General features: G+C 38.8%; 1 protein-coding gene across 1 annotated transcript; it reads right to left on the bottom strand.

Moving 5' to 3' along the window:
- Positions 17704-20869, bottom strand: LOC109224499 (nuclear transcription factor Y subunit A-3-like). Its single transcript, XM_019389076.1, has 3 exons — positions 20714-20869; positions 19421-19709; positions 17704-17939 (listed from the first exon to the last, which is right to left on the bottom strand). The coding sequence occupies exons 1-3, from the start codon at positions 20840-20842 to the stop codon at positions 17704-17706; spliced, it is 654 nt and encodes a 217-aa protein (XP_019244621.1). The 5' UTR covers positions 20843-20869.

Here is a 24914-nt window from a genome sequence, read left to right as displayed (position 1 = left end):
AAACAAAAGAAAATTATCAATCAAACTAGAATGTAAAGGTAAAGAACTATATTAAAAGTGCAAACTTTTAACATTTACCATAAATTTCTTAAAACTTTGTAATAATAAATTTGAAATAGCTACTCCTATAGTCGGTTTGGTTCGGTTTTTTTCTGATTAAAACCAAAACCAAACCAAATTTGATCAGTTTTTAAAATTTAAAACCAAAACCAAACCAAACCAAAAAGTATCGGTTTTTTTGATCGGTTTGATTTGGTTTTCGGTTTGGTTCGGTTTTTCGGGTTTTTATGAACACCCCTGAGTCCAACAATCGCACTTGTGGGTGCGCACCTGCGGGCCCCGCCCACTTCTGCGATCCTTCCTTTACAGGTGATATTCCGGATCTGCGCTCCGTTTCCGCATCTACGGTCTCACAGGAGCGCTCCTAATATCGCACTTGCTCTTCCAGTCCAGGTCACTCTTACCCGCACCTGCGAGCATTCTCTTCACTTCTGCGGTCCGCACCTGCGGGCTCCCCGCCATAGGTGTGAAAACACCAGAACCAGACCACTTCAGCAATCCTTCAAACTTCAATCTTGTTCTGTTAACCACCCGAAATCAACTCGAGGCCCTCGGGACCTCAACCAAACATACCAACACGTCCCATAACATCCTTCAAACTTAGTCCAATCACCAAATCACCTCGAACAACATCAAAGCCACGAATTACCCTCGGATTCAAGCCTAAGAACTTCTAAACTTCCAGTTTCCACGAACGATGTCGAAACCTATCAAATCACACCTGAATGACCTCAAATTTTGCACACAAGTAAAAAATGACACCACAAACCTACTCCAACTTCCTGAATTCCATTACAATCCCGATATCAAAATTTCCACAGCCGACCAAAACTGCCAAATTTTTAACTTTTGCCAATTGATGCCTAATTCTACCACAGGCCTCCAAATCATATTCCGGACGCGCTCCTAAGTCCAAAATCACCTAATGGAGCTAACGGAACCATGAAAATTCACATTCGTGATCATTTACACATAAGTCAACATCTGGTCAACTTTCCCAACTTAAGCATTCACAGAAGAGACTAAGTGTCTCAATTCACTCCAAAATCACTCCGGACCTGAACCAACTAACCCGGTAAGTCAAAATACATCTGATGAACACAAAAGAAGAAGGAAAAGGGGGAATGGGGCTACAACTCCCGAAACGACCGGCCGAGTCGTTACAACATTTTGAAAGTATATCTTGCCATTGTGTTGAATTATAAAGTTAGTATATATTTTAAGGGTGTTTATATACCATATATTATACTCCCTCTGTTTCAATTTATGTGAACCTATTTTCTTTTTAGTTTGTGCCAAAAAGAATGACTACTTTCCTTATTTGGAAACAATTTACCTTTATGCAATGATTTATAGCCACACAAAATATGTGTGCCTCATTTTACACCACAAGTTCAAAAGTCTTCTCTTTTTTCTTAAATTATGTGCCCAGTCAAATGGGTTCACATAAATTAAAACGGAGGGAGTATGATTTTGATAAATATCACATGGTTATTAGTTTGAATTATGCTCATTACGTGTTTCATGTGTCTAAGTGCGAGTTTGGATGGAAGTTGATCAACAGGATGCTAGAAAAAAGAAAAGTCGAAGGCAGCTCGCCTGAAGGCCGTGTGTCGTGGGAGAAACGGACGAGTGTGAGGAGTGATTCTTCACTCAAAATAGTGAATCAGGCATCATCGTGCGAGCCAACATGCGAACAAAAAAAAGGAAAAAAACAATTGGAAGCTCGTCTGGATGGTGCGAGTGTGTGAGGGCCAAACGCGATACCAATTATTCCCGTCTTAGATGGGACTAACTTGATCGTCTTTCTAACCACCCTATGTTATATAAATACTCCATGAAAACATCTTCTGAAGGGGGTTACACATCTTTGGAGGCAAGAAATGTGCAAAGAGCAGAATAACACAGATTCGACAACGAGTTCATATTTTTCTTTCATTCTTTTTCGTTTATGAATTTTAACTATTGTTGTGAATACACTATGAGTGGCTAATTACTTTAGTTTTGGCATTGTGGTTGACATGATTATTGACGTTTGGTAATTGCTACTTTGTTGATACGAATTATCATTATTGGTTGTTGCTTTAAATTTAGATTTAATTTTTGAATTGTGTGGCTATCAATTAACCTACTATCTATTCTATCATTGGGAAACCCGTATTTATATTAGAGTAGGATTAAAGAGGGGTTACTTCTGAACTTGTGTCTCTAAAAAAATATTTCGCGGTTAGGATAGGGATATACCTAACAATCTTGCTCAGCTGAATTTTATGTTATATTCATTCATAAATAGATTCAATACCACATGGATATAGGATCTATATCTTATGGATAAGCGGGTAGTATTGCAGGAGTATCCTATTCACATAAACGATTCGGTCAATTAGCAACTACAGATAATTCGAATTAATAGGTGAAATTATGAGCTATATAAGATTCATAACACAACGACAACCCTAGATCTTCATCTCAATTAGTTAAGGCAAAATCATAAACATTGATATTCTTGTAAGTTTAGTTAATTAGTTGTTCAATTTCTACAATATTAGCTTAGTCACAACCACAACTCTTTGATAACCTTGAGTAGACAATAAGGATTTGTGAGTTCCACATACGATTTTCGAATCACTTTACTACTTGTGAACTAGAACGACCCGGCCGGTTGTTTCGAGAGTTGTAGCCACGTTTCTCCATTAACTGCTCATTATGTACTTTATAGCTTTCATGTGACTTGTTGGGGTAGTCGGTTCGGGTTCGAAGAGATTTCAGAATGAATTGAGACACTTAGTCTTGAGGTTGAAAGCCTAAGTTGAAATGGTTGACTGGATATTGACTTATGTGTAAACGACTCCAGGATGGAGTTTTGATGGTTCCGATAGCTCCGTTGGGTGATTTTGAACTTCGGAGCGTGTTCAAATTGTGATTTGGAGGTCCGTAGTTAAATTAGGCTTGAAATAGCGAAAAGCTGGATTTTTGGAAAGTTTGACCGGGAGTGGACTTTTTGATATCGGGGTCGGATTGGAGTTCCGGGAGTTGGAGTAGGTCTTTGGTTTAATTTGTTACTTGTGTGTAAATTTTGAAGTCAATCGGACGTGATTTGATAGGTTTCGTCGTTGTTTGTAGAAGTTGGAATTCCTTAGTTTCAATAGGCTTAGATTGGGGTGAGATTCGTGTTTTTAATGTTGGTTGAGGTGATTTGAGGGCTTGACTAAGTTCGTGTCATGTTTTAGGAATTTTTGGTATGTACGGTTGAGGTCCCGAGGGCCTCGGGTTGATTCCGGATGGTTAACGGATAAAAAATTAAAGTTGGGAGATTGTTGAAGCTGGAGTCTGCTGGTGTAACTGCACCTGCGGAGCTTTGATAGCAGGTGCGAGCCCACAGGTGTGGGCTGGGTTGCGCAGGTGCAAGTTTGGAGGGGAGTGTGCAGGTAGCCGCAGGTGCGAGGGAATTGCAGCACCTGCGTGACCGTAGATTCGGCAGGGGGACCGCAGAAGCGGAATGAGGCAGGGGAGCTGGGTTACGCAGAAGCGGCTTGGATACTCGCAGAAGCGAGTCTGCGGAAACAGAAGGAGCCGCAGATGCATGTGAATGGTCGCTTCTGCGATGCCGTAGAAGTGGTTATGTTTCCGCAGAAGCGGAAGTGCTAGGAAGAACACTTAAATACAAGGGTTCATGATTTTGATTAATTTCAAACATTTTGAGCTAGGGTTTTGGCGATTCTTGAGAGGATTTTTGAGGGGATTTTTGATATAAGAAACTTGTTCTTATTTTTGATCGATAATCTTGCTTCCCCATTGATTTTCCCACCTAGTTGGTGTGTATTTAAGGTGTAAATTGGGTGTTTGAGACTAGGGATTTGAAGAGTTTGATTTGGGGATTTGGGTGGCGATTTTGTGTCGGATTTTGATAAATTTGGTATGGTTGGACTCGTGGTTGAACGGGCTTTCGGATTTTGTAAATCTTATCGAATTCCGAGATGTGGGCCCAGGGGCCAGCTTTTGAGTCAATTTTTAACTTTTGATTAATAACTTAGTATTTCCTTATGGAATTGTTTCCATTAGCATGTTTTAATTGTATCGTACTGTTTGTGACTAGATCGGGACATTTGATGGTCGATTCGCAAGGCAAACGTGTGTTGGAGTAGAGATTTGCTCGGATTTAGGTAAGTAACAGTTCTAAATTTTGTTCTGAGGGTATGAAACCCTGGATTACGTGTCATGTGATGGGTTTTGAGGTGATGCACAGGCTAGGCGACGGGCGTGTGGGTGTGCAGTGTAGGAATTATGACTCGGGCAATTCCATGGGACTGTATAGTCGAATAATCTATTGTTTATCCATATTTTCTCCATGTATTATAGCAACTGGACTGCAAACCATGTTACGAATCATGTTTAGGCTATGTGTTGGTACTGTAGGGACCCACAGAGGTCGTGTTACGTGTTAAATTATCTGCTAAATTGCTTTTTGTACTCAGTCTCCATTTTACTTGCATATCATTTCTCATACTGTATTGTTCCTTGTTGATACATCATATCATTTCTGTTTGGGCTGATTTTCGTGATTACTGAGAGCCCGAGAGACTGGAGAGGTTGATGGATGAGTTAAGCTGAGGGCTTGATTGTGGGGATATTTATGGGATCGGGCTGCAAGCTGCAACATGTTTTATTGACTTATGCCATGATTGGCCTGTTATAGCACTTGGGTTGAAGGAACCCCTCCGGAGTCTGTACACACCCCCAGTGAGCGCAGGAACCTTCTGAGTGCGAGTTGCGATTGTTGAGTGCTAAGAGATTAAGAGGAATGAATGGTGTGAGGAAAGAGGAATTGTGAGGTTGGAGTGAGAGGGAGGACTGAGTAACTGTTACTTTGAAATGATGCATTGACTTAATTATTATTGCACTTCAGTTGTTATATATCACTATCTTGACATTTTTGAGAGTATTATCTCTGTCAGATGAACCTGACATGAATTAACTGTTTTTGCCTTAATTGTTAAACTTGAAAGCATTCCTACCTTCGTATATTGAAATTACTGTAATTGAACTTTAACTGTGAAGCTTGTCACTACTTTTAGCTCTTTATTTAGTCTTGTTACTTACTAAGTTTGTTGTACTCACGCTACACCATGCACTTCGCGTGCAGATCTAGGTGTTTCCGGACACGATGGGTGTTGATTCACTATGCAATTGATCCTTTGGAGATTTCAAGGTAGCTGCTCGCTGTTTCGCATACCTTGTTTCTCCTTCCCTATCCTTCCGCTTATTGTATTCAATTTTGGGCTAGCATAGATTGTATTTCCTAGTCTTGTTATATTTAGATGCTCATATACTCTGTGACACCCCGATATTTGGGAATTTTGCGTAGAGTTTGGGTTTATGTCCCTGTTATGAGAATTATTATAATTTAAACTGCTTTAATCCATTTTCTGTTTAATGTGTGTGAATTATTTCGTAATTTCGTCTTGCCTAGTACTACGTTAGGCGCCATCACGACAGATTAGGATTTTGGGTCGTGACAAGTTAGTATCAGAGCCTAGGTTACATAGGTCTCACGGATCAGAGCATGTTTAGTAGAGTTTTGTGGATCGGTACGGAGACGTCTGTACTTATCTTCGAGAGGTTGTCGAACCCTTAGGAAACTTCAATTCTTGTATTCTTGTCATGTGGATTTATTGATTCCGGTAACTAAACTTTTGTATTCTATTCTCTCACATATGGAGAGGATACGTGCTAACAGTCAGGACGGACAGCCACCAGTACTACCAGCTAGGGCCTCGAGAGGTCGAGGTCGTGGTAGGGGCAGAGGTGCCGCACGTACTTCAGCTAGGGCAGCACCTGCAGATCTGCCAGTTGCCCCAGCTCAGGAGCAGGTTCTAGTTGTGGATGAGCCTTTGGAACTAACTCAGGCACCAGCTGTACCCATTGTGATTCCAGGCCTTTAGGAGGCCTTGGCTCAGATTTTTATTGTGTGCACCAGCCTTGCTCAGGCGGTCTCTGTTCCGGCCACACCAGCCATATCTCAGACTGGGGGGAGGTACTCAGACTCCCGCCACCCGTACTTCACAACAAGTGACACAGGGACTTCAAACACCGGAGGCACTACCAGCCCAGCCGGTTGCAGCGCCTCAGGCCACGGTGGTTCCCGCTGTGACAGATGATGAGCAGAGGAGACTCGAGAGATTTGGGAGGCTTTAGCCTCCATCATCTAGCGGTGCTGAGTCAGAGGATGCTCAGGGCTTCTTGGATAAGTGCCAGCGGATTCTTCGCACGGCTGATATTCTGGAGACCAGTGGGGTCTGGTTCACTACTTTTCAATTTACTGGGGGCTGCCTTCAGATGGTGGGAGGCTTATGATAGGCATAGGTCGGTCAGTGTAGCACCACTTACATGGAAGGAGTTCTCCGTTCTCTTCTTGGAGAAGTTTGTGCCGCAATCTCGCATGGAGGAGCTGCGCAGACAGTTTGAGCAGTTACATCAGGAGGGCATGTCTATGATGCAGTACAAGATGAGGTTTTTTGAGTTGGCCCGTCACGCAGTTTGGTTGGTTCCAACAGATAGGGAGAGGATTAGGAGATTCATTGATGGCCTCATATATCAGCTGGGGTTGCTTATGACTCGGGAGAGGGTGTTTGGTGCTACTTTTGGTGAGGTGGTTGACATTTCTCGGTAGATAGAGATGGTTCAAAACTAGGAGCGTGGAGAGAGGAAGGCCAAGAGGCCTCGTGGATTGGGCGGTTTTAGCGGTGTTCCTTCTAGGGGTTAGTTCTACCACAACATGGGTCTTCCTTTTAGGCATGCTCAGACGGCTCGTCCAGTTCACCGTGGTGCATCATCCAGCCATGTTCCATACAGTGCTCATCAGGGTCAGTCATCTCTCATTGCCCTTCCAGCTTAGAGTTCGTCCAGTGCTCTATCGGTTCAGGGTTCATCTATGTTGGGTCCTCTAGCAATTATCCTGGTGCTCGGGGCTCCCTTCAATCCCCACCACTAGATCTGGGGAGTTGCTTCGAGTGCGGGGAGTTTGGGCATAGGTGGAGGCAGTGTCCTCGTCATCCGGGAGGTCCAGTGCAGCAGAGGAGTCAGGTTGTGACTTCCGCACCAATTACTTCACCACCCGCCCAGCCAGCTCGGGGTGGAGTCCAGGCAGCTAGAGGTCGCCCTAGAGGGGGAGGCCGATCAGGTGGCGGTCAGGCCCAATCTATGCTATTCCTTCCGAACCAGATATTGTTGCTTCAAATGCTGTGATCACATGTATTGTCTCAGTATTCCACAGGGATGCTTCTGTATTATTTCACCCTAGTTCCACTTATTCGTATGTATCATCATATTTTACTCATTATTTGGATATGCCCCATGAGTCCTTAGTTTCATCTGTTCATGTATATAAGCCAGTGGGCGATATTATTATTGTGGACCGTGTATATCAATCTTGGGTATGGACTGGTTATTTCTACATCATGCTATGCTGGATTGTCATGCTAAGACCGTGACGTTGGCGATGCCGGGGTTGCCAAGGATCGAGTTGAGAGGTTCCCTGGATAATGTTCCCAGTAGAGTGATTTCATACTTGAAGGCCCAGTGGATGATTGGGAAGGGATGTCTGTCTTATTTGGCCTTTGTGAGGGATGTTACCCCTACTATTGATTCTGTTCCGGTGGTACGAGACTTTCCGAATGTGTTTCCTACAGATAGGGGTGTTCATGGTTCGATTTGGATCGGTTTTTCCTAAAAAGAAACCAAACCAAGTAAGTCGGTTTTTCAAATATTAGAACAAAACCAAACCAATTCAGTCGGTTTTTTCTCAATTCGGTTTATGTCGGGTTTTGTCGGTTTTTCGGTTTTTTCGGTTATTTGTGGTTTTTTTGATTATTTGTCGGGTTTTTTTTAAATATAAGACATACACTACCAAACACATATTCCGGCGATCATAATTTCAACATAACACTATCAAATCAATTGCCCTTTGAGAAATTTATTATTTACCAAGATATATTGATGATAATTGAATCAAATAGTGATGAATAATTTAAGGACTCAATTAAAAATATATTATTTTTTAACACGAAATGGATTTGTACACTTAACAAAAGAAAACTACCAATCAAACTAGAATGTAAAGGTAAAGAACTATACTAAAAGTGCAAACTATTAACATTTACCATAAAATTTTTGAAACTTTGTATAAAAATATACATATATATAGGTGTAATAATAAATTTGAAATAGCTACTCTTATAGTCGGTTTGGTTCGGGTTTTTTTTGGTTTTTTTCGATTAAAACCAAAACCAAACCAAATTTGATCGGTTTGTAAAATTCAAAACCAAAACCAAACCAAACCAAAAAGTATCGGTTTTTTTGGTCGATTTGTTTGGATTTCGGTTTGGTTCGGTTTTTCGGATTTTTATGAACACCCTTACCTACAGACCTATCGGGCATGCCGCCCTACAGGGTTATCGACTTTGGTATTGACTTATTAACGGGCACTCAACCCATTTCTATTCCTCAGTATCGTATGGCACCGGCTGAGTAGGAATTGAAAGAGCAGCTTCAAGAGCTTCTTGATAAGGGGTTTATTAGGCCTAGTGTGTTTCCTTGGGGTGCACTGGTTCTGTTTGTGAAGAATAAGGATGGTACTATGCGGATGTGCACCGATTATAGGCAGTTGAACAAAGTTACAATCAAGAACAAGTAACTTTTTCCGCGCATTGATGACCTATTTGACCAGCTTCAAGGATCGAGAGTGTTCTCCAAGATTGATTTGAGGTCTGGATATCACCATTGAAAATTCGTGGCTCGGATACTCTAAAGACAGCATTCAGGACCCGTTATGGTCATTATGAGTTCCTCGTGATGTCTTTTGGGCTGACCAACGCCCCAACAACATTCATGCATCTGATGAACAATGTATTTTAGCCTTATCTTGACTCATTTGTCATAGTGTTCATTGATGATATCGTGGTGTGCTCTCGTAGCCAGGAGGAGCATGCTCAACATTTAAGGATTGTGTTGCAGCGGTTGAGGGAGGAGCAACTTTATGCCATGTCATCCAAGTGTGAGTTTTGGCTTAGTTCAGTGGTGTTCTTGGGGCACGTGGTGTACAGTGGGGGGATTCAGGTGGATCCGAAGAAGATAGAGGTGGTTCAGAGTTAGCCCAAGCCGTCCTCAGCTACGGAGATTTAGAGCTTTCTCGATTTGGCCGATTATTATCGTCGCTTCGTGGAGGGATTCTCGTCTATTGCATCGCCCTTGACCAAATTGACCCAAAAGGGTGCTCCTTTCAGGTGATCGGATGAGTTTGAGCAGAGCTTTCAGAAGCTCAAGACTGCCTTGACCACAACTCCAATTCTAGATTTGCCTTCAGCTTCAGGCTCTTATATAGTGTATTGTGATGCTTCTCAAATCGGTATCGGGTGTGTCTTGATGCAGGATGGTAGAGTGATTGCTTATGCTTCGCGACGGTTGAATCCTCATGAGAAGAACTATCTTGTTCATGATTTGAAGTTGGCTTCCATCATACTTGCATTGAATATTTGGAGACATTATCTCTATAGTGTGTCTTGTGAGGTATTTATGGATCATTGGAGTCTCTAGCACTTGTTCAGACAAAAGGATCTAAATTTGAGGCAGCCAAGATGGTTGGAGCTGCTAAAGGATTATGATATCATCATTCTGTATCATCCGGGGTAGGCCAATGTGGTGGCCGATGCCTTGAGAAAGGCGGTGAGTATGGGTAGCCTTGCATTCATTCCTGTAAGTGAGAGACCTCTTGCAGTTGATGTTCAGGCCTTGGCCAACCAGTTCGTGAGATTAGATGTCTCAGAGCCTAGTTGGGTTCTAGGTTGTGTGGTTTCTCGATCTTCCTTCGCATCAGAGAGCGCCAGTATGATGATCCTTATTTGCTTGTCCTCAAGGACAAGGTTCAGCACGGTGATGCCAGAGATGTTGCCCATTGGGGATGATGGAGTGTTGAGGATGCAGGGCCGGATATGTGTGCCCAATATAGATGGGTTAAGTGAGTTGATTCTTTAAGAAGCCCACAGTTCGCGGTACTCCATTCATCCTGGTGCCGCGAAGATGTACCAAGACTTGAGGCAGAACTATTGGTGGAGTAGAATGAAGAAGGATATAGTGGGGTTTGTAGCTCGATGCTTTAAGTGTCAGCAGATAATGTATGAGCATCAGATACCGGGTGGATTGCTTCAGAGGTTAGAGATTCCAGAGTGCAAATGGGAGTAGATCACCATGGAATTTGTAGTTGGGATCCCATGGACTTCGAGGAAGTTCGATGTTATTTGGGTGATTGTGGATCGGCTGACCAAGTCTACGCACTTCATTCCAGTCGATACTACTTATTCTTCAGAACGGTTGGCTAAGATTTACATGCGAGAGATTGTTCGCTTTCACAGTGTGCCAGTGTCCTGTCACGCCCCGAACCTGGGCCTGGACGTAACACGGCACCCGGTGCCTGATTACTGTGATCGAGCGAACCAACTGGCTGGCTGAATCAACATGTGATATCATAACATACTGAATGCGGAAGATAAACTTACACATGTTGATATACTGAAAGCCTAAATGATATAAATCAAAGTGCGGAAATACTAATACAATTGTGAAACACATTTGTAGCTAACATAGGTTAACATGAAAAGCCTGGGACTCTGTCTAACCGTTACTCTAGTCTATGAAGCCTCTAATGAAGTACTGAAAACACTGACTGTCTGAAAATACTGAAGACTGTAAGGTAATAATAATGCCGAAAGAACTGGGAATCACCAAATAGATGGTACGAGAATCCTAGCGCTATGAATCTTCAACCTATAAATCATTACCTACATCGTGAGATGCAGGCCCCTGGCAAAAGGGACGTTAGTACATTTGAATTGCACAGGTATGCAAAGCAACTGAAAGAAAGAATTATAATTGCTAAAACTGAAACTAAGTTGATAACTGGGAATTGATAATTAATAATTGAAATGATAACTATTGAAACTGAAACCGAAATGATAACTGATAACAAACAACTGAAATAAACACAGGAAGCAAGGTTATGAATACTCCCTCTTCTGAATGATGAACCAACTATTTATCTGAATAAATAGACTGCGACCTCATGCTCAACATATATATGTGCACAAACTACGGCCTCGGGCCCAAGTATACGTATACATAACTGCGGCCTCAAGCCCAAAAATACGTAAAACATAAACCGCGGCCTCAGGCCCAAACATGCATAAAACATAAACTGCGGCCTCAGGCCCAAATAGAGGTGTTCAACATTCAGGGATTCAAATTCAGGATTTGAGAATCATACTGTAATATGTGATGTTGAAATGTTGAAACATATTGATTTACATGATACTAGAATACTGAATTAGACTAGACTGAGACATGTATTCTTGAATGAAACTTCAATTTTTATGACATGCTGAGTAATCTAGACTGAGACTCATGGGCATCAAACCCAAGTCTATATTGATTACGCACTGAGCTCACAACGTTCAGAATGAAAGTCATGAACGAGTTATGAAGCTAGATAATAGAAGTTCTGCAACTATTCAAGGAACTAGGCTTAACTATATTTCTGAGGCAAGTAGTAACGTCGTAAAAGAAACGTAGTGTAGGGAGAATCAGTAACACTCCCAAACGTAAAGAGTTAGCCTCACATACCTTAACTTCCTGCTCTTGAGCGTAATACAACATTTGCCAACCCTTTCAACTTTAATCTATATCAATACAAGTCAAAGGGATTCCATATTAGCAATACTACTCATGTTTTGGTCACTTAGGCATTTTATCAAATACTTGGTGAGTATAAAGCTTCATAGCCCTCATTAATGGTGTTTTTTCACCCAAAAACCCATTCTCTTACTCCTAGATAAATTCTGAAACCTCAAATTGCTATAATCAATACCATTCTTTATCACCCATAAGGTAAACAACAACCTTAACCAATAATCAACAATCAACAACCCAAACATATAACCGCTCATACTTTTCTATCAAACCCATCAACTCATATCTCATTAACTAGAGTCTATAATCATTAATCCAATGCTAGAATCAATTAGAGGGTGAAGACATTACCTTTTTGAAGTTCAATCCCCTTGAAGTCGAGTTCTAGGGTTCCTTCTCTCAACAATGATACCCCAATCGAATATCTAATGATATGGAGGGTTTACCCATGTTAATAAGATGTTGGGAAATTGAAATTAACTCAAAATCACCATTAAAACTTACCTTGTATGGTGGAGGGACCTTTAAGGAGTTAGGTTCTTGAGAGCTTCCCTTTCTATAGCAAGTATTTGTCTGTTGGGATGTGGGGGACGAAGTAGGGCTTTAAAAAGACCTACCCAGGTGCGCCCCCACGCACCTGAAGGCATGACCGCACACCTGACCACGCAAAAAAATAGTAGCACTACCACAAGGCGTGGCCGCGCACGTGACCCTCTGGGCGCGCACTTGGGCGTGCATATTGCGCACTGCTCTGTAAACGCACATAACATTTTGCATAGAAATTCGTTCGAGCTCCATAATATATCGTTGGAAAGCTATTTCAAAGGGATACAACTTTCATCTTTTGAGTTTTCCCAAATTTCTTACACATGTTCACTAAATCTTACTAGAAGGAGGACCTTTTGTAAACTTAGTCGATTATGTCGAATCTTATGCACCTCATTCTCCATCTTGATTCTGAAACAACTATTTCCACTCATACTCATCCCAATAGAACTTCACATGTCTAAACTGTAACATTACTATTCATTTAACACGTCCATACCTTAGCCAAATTTACGGGGTGTTACATGTCCATATCAGATCGGGCACGCAGTTTACATCACAGTTTTGGAGAGCCATGCAGCGAGAGTTGGGCACCCAGGTTGAGTTGAGCATAGCATTTAACCCTCAGACAGACGGACAGTCCGAGCGCACTATCCAGATATTGGAGGACATGCTCCGCGCTTTTGTTATTGATTTTGGGGGTTCATGGGATCAGTTTATGCCGCTCGCGGAGTTTGCCTACAACAACAATTACCAGTCGAGCATTCAGATGGCTTCGTATGAGGCTGTGAGACGGTGTAGATCTCTGGTGGGTTGGTTTGAGCCGGGTGAGGCTAGGCTATTGGGTACTGACTTGGTTCAGGATGCTTTGGACAAGGTTATATTGATTCAGTAGCGGCTTTGCATGGTGCAGTCTAGAAAGAAGAGTTATGCCAACAAGAGGGTCCGTGATGTTGCTTACATGGTTGGTGAGAAGGTTCTGCTCAAGGTTTCACTCATGAAAGGATTTATGAGGTTCAGGAAGAAGGGCAAGTTGAGCCCTCGGTATATTAGACCGTTTGAGGTACTTTATAGGATTGGAGAAGTGGCTTACAAGCTTGCCTTGCCACCTAGTTTGTCTATCGTGCATCCATTATTTCATGTTTCTATGCTTCAGAAGTATGTCGGCGGTCTGTCTCATGTTTTGGATTTCAGCACGGTACAATTGGATGGTGATCTAACTTATGATGTGGAGCCGATGGCCATTTTGGATCGGCAGGTTCGAAAGTTGAGGTAAAAGGACATTGCCTCAGTGAAGGTGCAGTGGAGAGGTCAGCCAGTTGAGGAGGCTACTTGGGAGATTGAGCGGAAGATGTGGAGCAGATATCCACACCTATTTGAGACTCCAGGTACGTTTCTAGACCCATTCGAGAACGAACGTTTATTTAAGAAGGGGAGGATCTAACGACCCGGCCGGTCGTTTTGAGAGTTGTAACCCCATTCCCTCATTTATTGCTCATTATGTACTTTATAGTTATCATGTGACTTGCTGGGGTAGTCGGTTCGGGTCCGGAGAGATTTCGAAATGAATTGAGACACTTAGTCTCAAGATTGAAAGCCTAAGTTGAAATGGTTGACCGGATGTTGACTTATGTGTAAATGACTCTAGAATGGAGTTTTGATGATTCTGTTAGCTCCGTTGGGTAATTTTGGACTTAGGGTAGTATCCAGATTGTGATTTGAAGGTTCGTGGTTGAATTAGGCTTGAAATGGCGAAAAGCTGGATTTTTGAAAAGTTTGACCGGGAGTGGACATTTTGATATGGGGATCGGATTGGAGTTCTGGGAGTTGGAGTAGGTCCGTGGTGTCATTTATGACTTGTGTGCAAAATTTGAAGCCAATCGGGCGTGATTTGATAGGTTTCGGCGTCATTTGTAGAAGTTGGAATTCCTAAGTTTCAATAGGCTTGGATTGGGGTGCGATTCGTATTTTTGATGTTGGTTGAGGTAATTTGAGGGCTCGACTAAGATCGTATCATATTTTAGTACTTGTTGGTATGTTTTGTTGAGGTCCCGGGGGCCTCGGGTTGATTCCGGATGGTTAACAGATCAAAAGTTGAAGTTGGGAGATTGCTGAAGCTGGACTCTGCTGGTGTAACCGCACCTACGGAGCTTTGATTGCAGGTACGGGCTGGGTTTTGCATGTGCGAGTTTGGAGGGGTGTGTGCAGGTGGCCGAGAGGTGCGAGGGAATTGTCGCACCTGCGTGACCGCAGATACGGCAGGGGGTCCGCAGAAGCGGAATGAGGCAGGGGAGCTAGGTTCCGCAGAAGCGGCTTGGATGCTCGTAGAAGCGAGTCCACAAGAGCGGAAGGAGCCACAGATGCGGGTGAGTGGTCGCCTCTGCCATGCCGTAGAAGCGGTTAAGTTTCCACAGAAGCGGAAGTGCTGGGCAGAACATTTAAATACAAGGGTTCGCGATATTGCTTCATTTCAAACTTTTTGAGCTCGGGTTTTGGCGATTTTTGAGAGAACTTTCGAGGGGATTTTTTTAGGTAAGTCCCTTGTGCTCATTTTTTTTATCAATAATCTTGCTTCCCCATTGATTTTTCCACCTTGTTGGTGCGTATTTAAGGTGTAAATTGGGTGTTTGAGACTAGGGATTTGGAGAGTTTGATTTGGAAATTTGGGTGGCGATTTGGTGTCAGATTTTGATAAATTTGATATGGTTGGACTCGTGGTTGAATGAGCTTTCGGGTTTTGTGACTTTTATCGAATTTAGAGACGTGGGCTCGAGGACCGGCTTTTGAGTCGATATTTGTCTTTTGATTAATAACTTAGTATTTCCTTATGGAATTGTTTTCTTTAGCCCGTGTTAATTGTATCGTACTATTTGTGGCTAGATTCGGGACATTTGGAGGCTGATTCGCGAGGCAAAGGTATGTTGGAGTAGAGATTTGCTCGGATTGAGGTAAGTAACATTTTTAAATTTGGTTCTGAGGGTATGGAACCTTGGATTATATGTCATGTGATTGGTTTTGAGGTGATGCACATGCTAGGTGACGGGCGTGTGGGCGTGCACCATAGGAATTGTAACTTGGGCAATTCCATGGGACTGTATAGTCGAATAATATGTTGTTTATCCATATATTCCCATGTGTTATAGCAATTCGACTGCAAACCATGTTACGAATCATGTTTAGGCTATGTGTTGGTACTGTAGGGACCCACAGAGGTTGTGTTACGAGTTAAATTATCTGTTAAATTGTTGTTTGTACTCAGTCTCCATTTTACTTGCATATCATATCTCAATCTCTATTGTTCCTTGTTGATACATCATATCATTTCTGTTTGGGCTGATTTTCATGATTACTAAGAGCCCGAGAGATTGGAGAGGTTGATGACTGAGTGAGGCCGAGGGCCTAATTGTGAGGTATTTATGGATCGGGCTGCACGCCACAGCATGTTTCATTAATTTATGCCATGATTGGCCTGTTATAGCGCTTGGGCTGAAGGAGCCCCTCCGGAGTCTGTACACACCCCTAGTGAGCGCATGTGCCTATTGAATGCGAGTGCAGAGTGCTGAGTGATTGAGAGGAATGAGTGACTGTGAGGAAAGAGGGATTGTGAGGTTGGAGTGAATGGGAGGACTGAGTAATTGTTACACTGAGAGGATGAATTGACTTCATTATTATTGCACTTTAGGTGTCATATATCACTTTTTTGACATTTCTGAGAGATATATATTATCTCTGTTTCAGTTGAACTTGACATGAATTAACTGTTTTGGCATTTATTGTCGAACTTGAAAGCATGCCTACCTTCCTATGTTGAAATTACTATAATTGAACTTCAATCGTGAAGCTAGTCACTACTTTCAGTTCTTTATTTAGTCTTTTTACATACTGAGTTGGTTGTACTCACGCTACACCCTGCACTTCGTGTGCAGATCCAGGTGTTTCCGGACACGGTGGATGTTGATTCACTGCGCAGTTGATCCTTTGGAGATTTCAAGGTAGCTCCTCGGCGTTTCGCAGACCTTGTTTCTCTTTCCCTATCCTTCCGCTTATTGTATTTAGTTTTGGATTATCATAGACACTATTTTCTAGACTTGTGATATTTAGATGCTCATATACTCGGTGACATCCCGATATTTGGGAATTTCCGCGTAGAGTTTTAGGTTTCTGTCCCTGTTATGAGAATTATTATTATTTAAACTGCTTTAATCCATTTTCTATTAAAAGTGTGGGAATTATCTCGTAATGTCGGCTTGCCTAGTATCACGTTAGGCGCCATCACGACAAGTTAGGATTTTGGATCGTAACATGAACTGCGTATACTTGTGTGCGCTTTGGGATCTAACGGTACGTACCTCAAACTTGAATGACTTTTTCTTAAGAGGCAAAGATGTGAACCTAGGGTAGGAGGAAACTAATTTTTTTTTTTTAAAAAAAAAAAAGGTGATTTGCACCGTAATACTTATTTTTGAATTTATTCTGGCACGTTAAATGTTACAATTAATAAACAAGACCTATAAGTATCTGGTAAGTTGTACCTCATATTTTTTTGTGCATAAACTTTGTAAAAATTGTAAGGGGTGCCTTATTTCGTCGCCTCCATTTAATTTATACCTACTTTTTAATTTTTTTTTAACTAGTATCCAATGTTCAGATAGCTTCAGACCATTTTCTAATCCTTCTCCTTTTTCTTCTTCTTCTTCATCATCTTCTTCTTCTTTGCTATGAAAATAAAGGTGACAGTAAATTCATATGGTATTTGTGAGCACATCTTAAGGTAGTTATGGTGTTTTACAGTGGGGAGCTGCCGTGGCACTTTATTTTTTACTACTACTTATGATTTCTTCTTTTTCTTCTTCTTCGTCTTCTTCTTCTTCTACTTCTTCTTCTTAATTGCAAAATGAGTTACTTAGATTTATTGTTATTTTGACAAATTGATGATTGGTGTTTGTTCTTGATGATATTTGGGGGTTACATTTCAAATATGAGCTCATTTGGAGTAGATTTATGTGTTAAATCGTATATTGGATTGTTGAAAATTCAAAGAACGAATTTCTGTTTCTGGGCAATTTGCACTTCAGGCCTACGTGGCCTTAACCGCATAAAAACATGAAATGTTTACCTCCTATTGGAAAGGTTGATACCTTATCTAATTTAAATAAATACCCTTTTAAAAAATTATATTCCATAGCTACCTTTTGATTTTTATAGCCAAATATCTATTTATGGTTACCTCCTACCCTTAAGCCATAAAATACTCTTTGTATTATTTTTCTCTCTCATTCTTTCAGATTTTTCTCCACCCTCTCTCTCTCAACACCAATCTTTCTCCATAGAAGATAAACTCGTCGAAGAAGAAGTACTATATTAAAGTGTATCCAACCCCTTTGCCGTCGTCAACCCTCTTCGGTTCCGATTCTTCTTCCTATTCTTAGCACCACCACGGAGACGGAGCACGAGATGAAGAGTCGACTCCTTCTGGATGTTGTAATCGGCTAGGGTACGGCCATCTTCAAGCTGCTTTCTGGTGAAAATCAGACGCTGCTGATCTGGGGGAATCCCTTCCTTATCTTGGATCTTGGCTTTCACATTGTCGATTGTGTCTGGAAGATTCAACCTCAAGGGTGATTGTTTTACCCTTGAGCAAATTGAAGATTCTCTTACCTTTTTTTTAAGTGTATTTTAAAATAAATCTCGCTGTATTTTTATGTATTTTATTGTATTCATTATTTTTTTAATTATTTTTTAGTGTATCTCGCTGTATTTCATGTATTTCATTGTATTCACTATCTCGCTATATTCCATGAATGTATTCATATATTTTTTTAATTAATATAATTTAATGTATTTAGATGTACTATATATTTTCTCTGAAGATTGCTATGTTTTTGGGGTATTTTTCGGTTGAGAATCTTTTTTATAACTGAAAATACAAAATTTGTGTGTTATAATTGAGTTTGTTGAGTTATATTAGGAGTCTATTATGTTAATTGATTCACTTTCCGTTTAAAAGCAGTGTAATCCCCTGTTTCACACCGTGAATACAATCGAATACAATAATTTGTCCAGCTGTAATCTCATGTTTCACGCCATGAATACAGCCGAATACACTCGAATACAAAAACATGTCTAGCTGTAATCCCCTGTTTCATGCCTAGAAATGCTACTGTATTCATGAATACAGTACCTTAAATACATTGAATACACTTTAAAAAATATGAAAACATAGCTATAGGAAATAATATAGTAAATAGTAGCTACAACTAACTAATAACTACGAAAACATAGTGGTTTCTGAAAGTTTCTCTAAAAATATTAGGTGCACTTCGGACCTATTTAGCCTTCAGTGCATCTGAAGTGTAATTTTTTCACTTCAGACCTATTTGGCCTTAAGTGCATCTGAAGTACAATTTTTCACTTCAGACCTATTTGGCCTTAAGTGCATCTTAAGAGCAATTTTTTGCACTTTACACTTAATTGGCCTTAAGTGCATTATACTTTAGACTAATTTTTTTAATTTCAGACCCGATAAGTCTGAAGTTAATTCTAAAGTGGGTAGACTTGCAAAATGGGTATAAGTTCAATTGTGACCCCAAAAGTGGATATGGATGCAAATGCCCTAAGCTTCCTAGTACTTAGGTATGGAACTAACCATGATGCTGGAGTAAGTGCGGAAATCCAATGATTTTACTCTCATCGGTCCCGACTTGTTTGGCGATTGAGGTGTAATGATTGTTGTCTAATACTCACTCATGCTCATAATAAAGTAGGCACATTTATAAAAACTAGTTCTCATAGATAAAGTTGCAGATAAAAACCAGTTGTCTAATGATTGTTGTCTAACCCCAAAACTTGTACTACAGTAGTGTTTATAACAGATAAAGTTGCAGCTGCAGGGATATTAGATATTTACAAAACTCCCATCTTTATAAACTAGTGCTAGTGTATCATTCATACGGTTTGAAGACCAAATCAGAGAATACTAGAGTTACTCTATCATTGCTTCAAAATGGTTGGAGATTAGAAGCTCCTGACTGCATGCAGTTGCAATGGTTGTCATTGAGATTCCACTGATAATGACAACCCAGTTGAGGATTTTCTGTATTATGTATTCCTTGGAACTGGAATCCTTCAACAGAAGTAGCATTGGATGATCCAATATGTCCAGAACTGAGCAAGTAATTTTGAGAGAAATCAGAGTCCATGGAACTGACTTCCGAGGCTGCACAACCTTTGCCTTTACTGCTTGGAGTAGTTGCATTAATATTATTATTAGCAGGAAGTTGGATCTTCTTTTTTGTGTTGAGAAATCGGCCGCCACCATCTCTAGCTCTTCTCATCGCATGCCGGTGCCGAGATTCATGAAGATAAGGCTGATATGCATATGAGAAATAACATCATTTAGCTGACCCTTTTACTACTAGATATGACTCCAAATGTTGAAAAGATGCAGAAATAATTTTGTATCATGAAGAACGTACACATCTATGGTGCAATATAAATAGTCTACTCTTCGTTCACACTTGCATCAGTACATCGTAATAGAACTTTCCAAGGTGTACGTATTCTTTAAAGAGCTAATCATCTTTGACACAATTGATAAAATAATTAAGATGCATGGGTAAATAGAGTCAACTTTACATGCAGCTTTAGCACTCAATCAAGGGAAAAAGTTAGTCTTAAATCACATCAAGAATGCTTCATATATGCTAACTACAAAATTACAAAGCTCTATTGTTTATCAGGACAGTAACAAAAGGATGAGAATGCTGCAATATGTTATATTCCCGTCAAGTTAAATATATTCTATATCGTACTACTACTCCCTCTGTTCCAGTTTATGTGAACCTATTTCCTTTTTGGTCGGTTCCAAAAAAAATGACACCTTTCTAATTTGGTAACAATTTAGCTTAAACTTATAATTTTACCCTTAATGAGAAGCTTTTATAACCACACAAATACTCTGGCCCCCTTTTTAACTTGTTTAGGACCACAAATTCCAAAAGTCTACATTTTTTCTTAAAACCCCGTGCTCAATCAAACAAGTTCACATAAATTGGAACGGAGGGAGTATTTTTTAATAAAAAAGTAGTAAAAAGTGATGGCTTGAGCTCTCATCAAAAAACATACTCCCTCCGTTTCAATTTATGTGAATCCATTTGACTGGGCACGGAATTTAAAAAAAGAGAGAAGACTTTTGAACTTGTGTAAAATGAGGCACATATATTTTGTGCGGCTATAAATCATTGCATAAAGGTAAATTGTTTCCAAATAAGGAAATGGGTCATTCTTTTTGGCACGGACCAAAAAGGAAATAGGTTCACATAAATTGAAACGGGGAGTATATATGTAAGAGTAAGACGGGAAGAGTAATTACCTTTCTAGATTTAACCACTTTTTGCTCCAACACAGCCTTTGCACGGAGTTGCCTTCGCCTTAGAATTCCATGGTATTGTTTGGCATTTACATACATAGGCTCCTCCGTCACTTCAAGTGGCATAATCATTCTACCATTATGCACTGATCTTTCTATATTTTGATGTACCTTATATATAAAGGTGCATGTATAAACAAGTTAGAAACCCAAAAGCACGACAGATCGTTCCAAAAGATGTACAAGTAAATCTATCAAAATCCTTAGACGAGATAGAGACTAGTATCAAAATAATGCAGCATGCAGTAGATCCTTGATATATTGAGAAACGTACGATTTGTGTTAATAAATTAATTCCATGTAGAGTAACTTACCTCACCCAGTTATATATCCTGAGTTTCCATGATCATCAGTTTGGTTTTAACGATTTTCTCTAGACATTTCCTCTATATATGTTCTTCATTTACCCTGGGAGATACACGACAAGTGTCAAGTTCACCCTACAAATTAAACCAAAAGATTTCTTCCAATTTCGTCTCTAACTAGGATGAAGATTGTTTGATGCCCAGGAGTTGCTGGTGTCTTACAACCCAATTGTCGAATTGGCCACTCAATTAATTACCTTTTTTCTTTCTCCTTCTCTAACATGAAGAAAGAAATATGACTCACTCGGACCCAGGATTTCAAGTTGACGAGGGGACACTAAATGTCAATATTATCTAAAAAAAGTTTTAGATTGTATATTTAAAATTATGAATTCAAATCTAATATTCATTAAAATTGTATTACTGAATCTTCACATATATTTCATAACATATATGTAAGTAATTACATATATATTAGAATATCAAAACAATTTTATATGTAAAGAAAATCCGCCCATGTTCCTATCAGTCATTTGTAACAAAAAATTAGGAACCAACTTTATATTAAAAGTGTTGGCAATGAACTTAAGAGGGATTTAACTAATACGGGAGTATCATTTACCTTTGTCTGCTTGGAAAGTCACCCTGTAATTGAAATTGGTGTAATTACTAGGGTAGTAATTACACACCCTAGTAATTGCACAGTTGTGTAATTACGACGACATATTTGTTTGTCATAGTGTAATTACAGTGTAATTACAAGTTTACTGTTTGGTTGCACAAGTGTAATTACACAGTTAGATTAAATTTCAATTAAGTAATTATCAAAACTTAAAAATTAATATAATAAAATATGCATATAAATTTTTAGAAGTATAATGATATTATATTTTGTGTTTAAGATGTATATTTTTTCGTGAATATACATTAATTTAGTAATCATATATTTATAACTAATATTGTAAAAATTATTTATATATTTTTTAAATTAATAATATTTAGTTTAGATACTTACAAAAATAAAATATACGTTTTGTAAGAACATCATGGAGTTCATGTTTGATAAAATAAATTAATAATTACAAATATAATGTCATAACATTATTCAAATGTTTGACAAAACAAATCTATCAATTCTAACTAAAAATGAACAATACGCAATGTCAGCCAATACTACTAAAACAAGTAAATTGAAACCATGAATATAACACAATTTCAAAAGTAAAAAAAAAAATAGTTTAACATATGTCAAATTCCAACATAATAATAGTAAGTTCCAGTGCAACTTAATAATTAGGAAACATGATAAGTTTATAACCACATTCAACAACGAAATTCCACTTTAATTGCATCACTCATTATATGTCAAGTTTGTTAATGACTCATTATTTCTTATATTAGGAGGTGTAGTTTAAAAAAATAGAATAATAAAATAAATAAAAAATAAAATATAAGCAATTACATGGAATCACAAGAAGTAAATATAGAGAAATAAAAGATAAATAATGTCAAAAAAAATTTTTAAAATTTCAAAAGAAATTAAAAAGTAAAAATAAAATTAAAAAATTAAAATAATAGAAATGAAAAGTTATAAAAAAATAAAATAAAACAAAAACAAAAAGGAAAGAAACTAAAAAGCAACCTTGCAATTACACAGTGTAATTACCACCAATTCTCACCTCCCCCTTGAGAATTGAAGAGTGTAATTACACCCCTCTAATTACACCCAATTCCAAGCTGACCAAGTAATTACTTGGCCAAACAAACATGCCAAACTGTGTAATTACACTCAATTACACCCAAATCCATTTCTAAGGTGGCTTTCCAAACAAGCTCTTAATGTTTTGTATCACACGATTGATAGCCTGTTTGGCCAAGCTGGAAAAATCTACTTATTTTGAGAAGTGCTTTTAAAAATAGTACTTTTGGTGAGAAACAATTTTTGCTTGGTAAATTAATTTGAAAAGTACTTTTGAGCAGCAATTAGTGTTTGGCCAAGCCGCTTAAAAGGTGCTTCTAAGTGTATTTTTCTCAAAAGTAATTTTCAAAAAAGTACTTCTGGGGAGAAGTTACTTTTTTCTGCCCCTCAATGCTTCTGCTTCTACTTAAAAGCACTTTTTTTTTTTTAAATTTTTTTGGCCAAGCACCTTAACTTTAAAGAAAAAATCACTTTTGACTAAAAAAAAAAACTTGGCCAAACATGCTGCGTAGTTGGTTGAAGCATTAGCTAATAAGCTACATCNGCAAATTAAGTAATTATCAAAACTTAAAAGTTAATATAATAATTATATGCCTATAAATTTTTATAATTATAAATGATATTATATTTTATATTTAAGATGTATATTTTTTCGTGAATATACATTAATTTAGTAATCATATATTTATAAATTGTAAAAATAATTTATATATTTTTTAAATTAATAATATTTAGTTTAGATACTTACAAAAATAAAATATACGTTTTGTAAGAACATCATGGAGTTCATGTTCGATAAAATAAATTAATATTTACAAATATAATATCATAACATTATTCAAATGTTTGACAAAACTAATCTATCAATTCTAACTAAAAATGAACAATATGCAATGTCAGCCAATACTACTAAAACAAGTAAATTGAAACCATGAATATAACACAATTTCAAAAGTCAAAAAAAAAAATAGTTTAACATATGTCAAATTCCAACATAATAATAGTAAGTTCCAGTGCAACTTAATAATTAGGAAACATGATAAGTTTATAACCACATTCAACAACGAAATTTCACTTTAATTGCATCACTCATTATATGTCAAGTTTGTTAATGACTCATTATTTCTTATATTAGGAGGTGTAGTTTAAGAAAATAGAATAATAAAATAAATAAAAAATAAAACATAAGCAATTACATGGAATCACAAGAAGTAAATATAGAGAAATAAAAGATAAATAATGTACAAAAAAAATTAAAATTTCAAAAGAAATTAAAAAGTAAAAATAAAATTACAAAAATAGAAATAAAAATTTATAAAAAAATAAATTAAAATAAAAACAAAAAGGAAAGAAGCTAAAAAGCAATCTTGCAATTACACAGTGTAATTACCACCAATTCTCACCTCCCCCTTGAGAATTGGAGAGTGTAATTACACCCCTCCAATTACATCCAATTCCATGCTGACCAAGTAATACCAGGGCAAACAAACTTGCCAAATTGTGTAATTACACCCAATTACACCCAAATTCATTTCCTTTCCAAACAAGCTCTTATTATTTTTAGCAAGACAAAAAATAATATCAACTCAATTTCTTGAGAATTTCGCAGTAGAGGTCAGTGAATCAGGAATCGGTAGTGTTATTGGGCAGAGATTTCTGTTTTGGGAGTGTGTGAACAAAGTACCACACGGAAAGTAAAAAAGAAAAATAAGCTACTTATAATGAGTTGGATACTCTAAATGGTATGAGACCTTTTGGGGAAAATCGTGCGGGCTTGGCCAAATCGGACAATATCACGCCATGTTAATTAAGAGTATCTTTGGGCCTTTTTAGCCCAACAACTAGAATAAGAGCCAATGGTTTGGCGGGACTATAGAGATGGCAGAGTGTGGCGTGGGGCCCGGCTTAGTTCCTTTACCCGTCTACCCGTAGCTTTAAAGATGCATACACAGCCTTTGGGTTTCGGTGACCGCAAATACTCAAGGTCATGTGGGTGGAACACAGTTAATCTCTAAATTAGCCAATAAACGGTGATGGGCCATGTGAAACTTAGTTAGTTCAAGGGGGAGAGTGTTGGGAGTGTGAGGCTTTTTGGGGAAAATCGTGCGGGCTTGGCCTAAAGTGGACAATATCACACCAT

This window comes from Nicotiana attenuata, chromosome 3 (assembly GCF_001879085.1).
Source record: "Nicotiana attenuata strain UT chromosome 3, NIATTr2, whole genome shotgun sequence".
Lineage (NCBI taxonomy): Eukaryota > Viridiplantae > Streptophyta > Magnoliopsida > Solanales > Solanaceae > Nicotiana > Nicotiana attenuata.
This window is presented reverse-complemented; position numbering and strand designations above follow the sequence as displayed.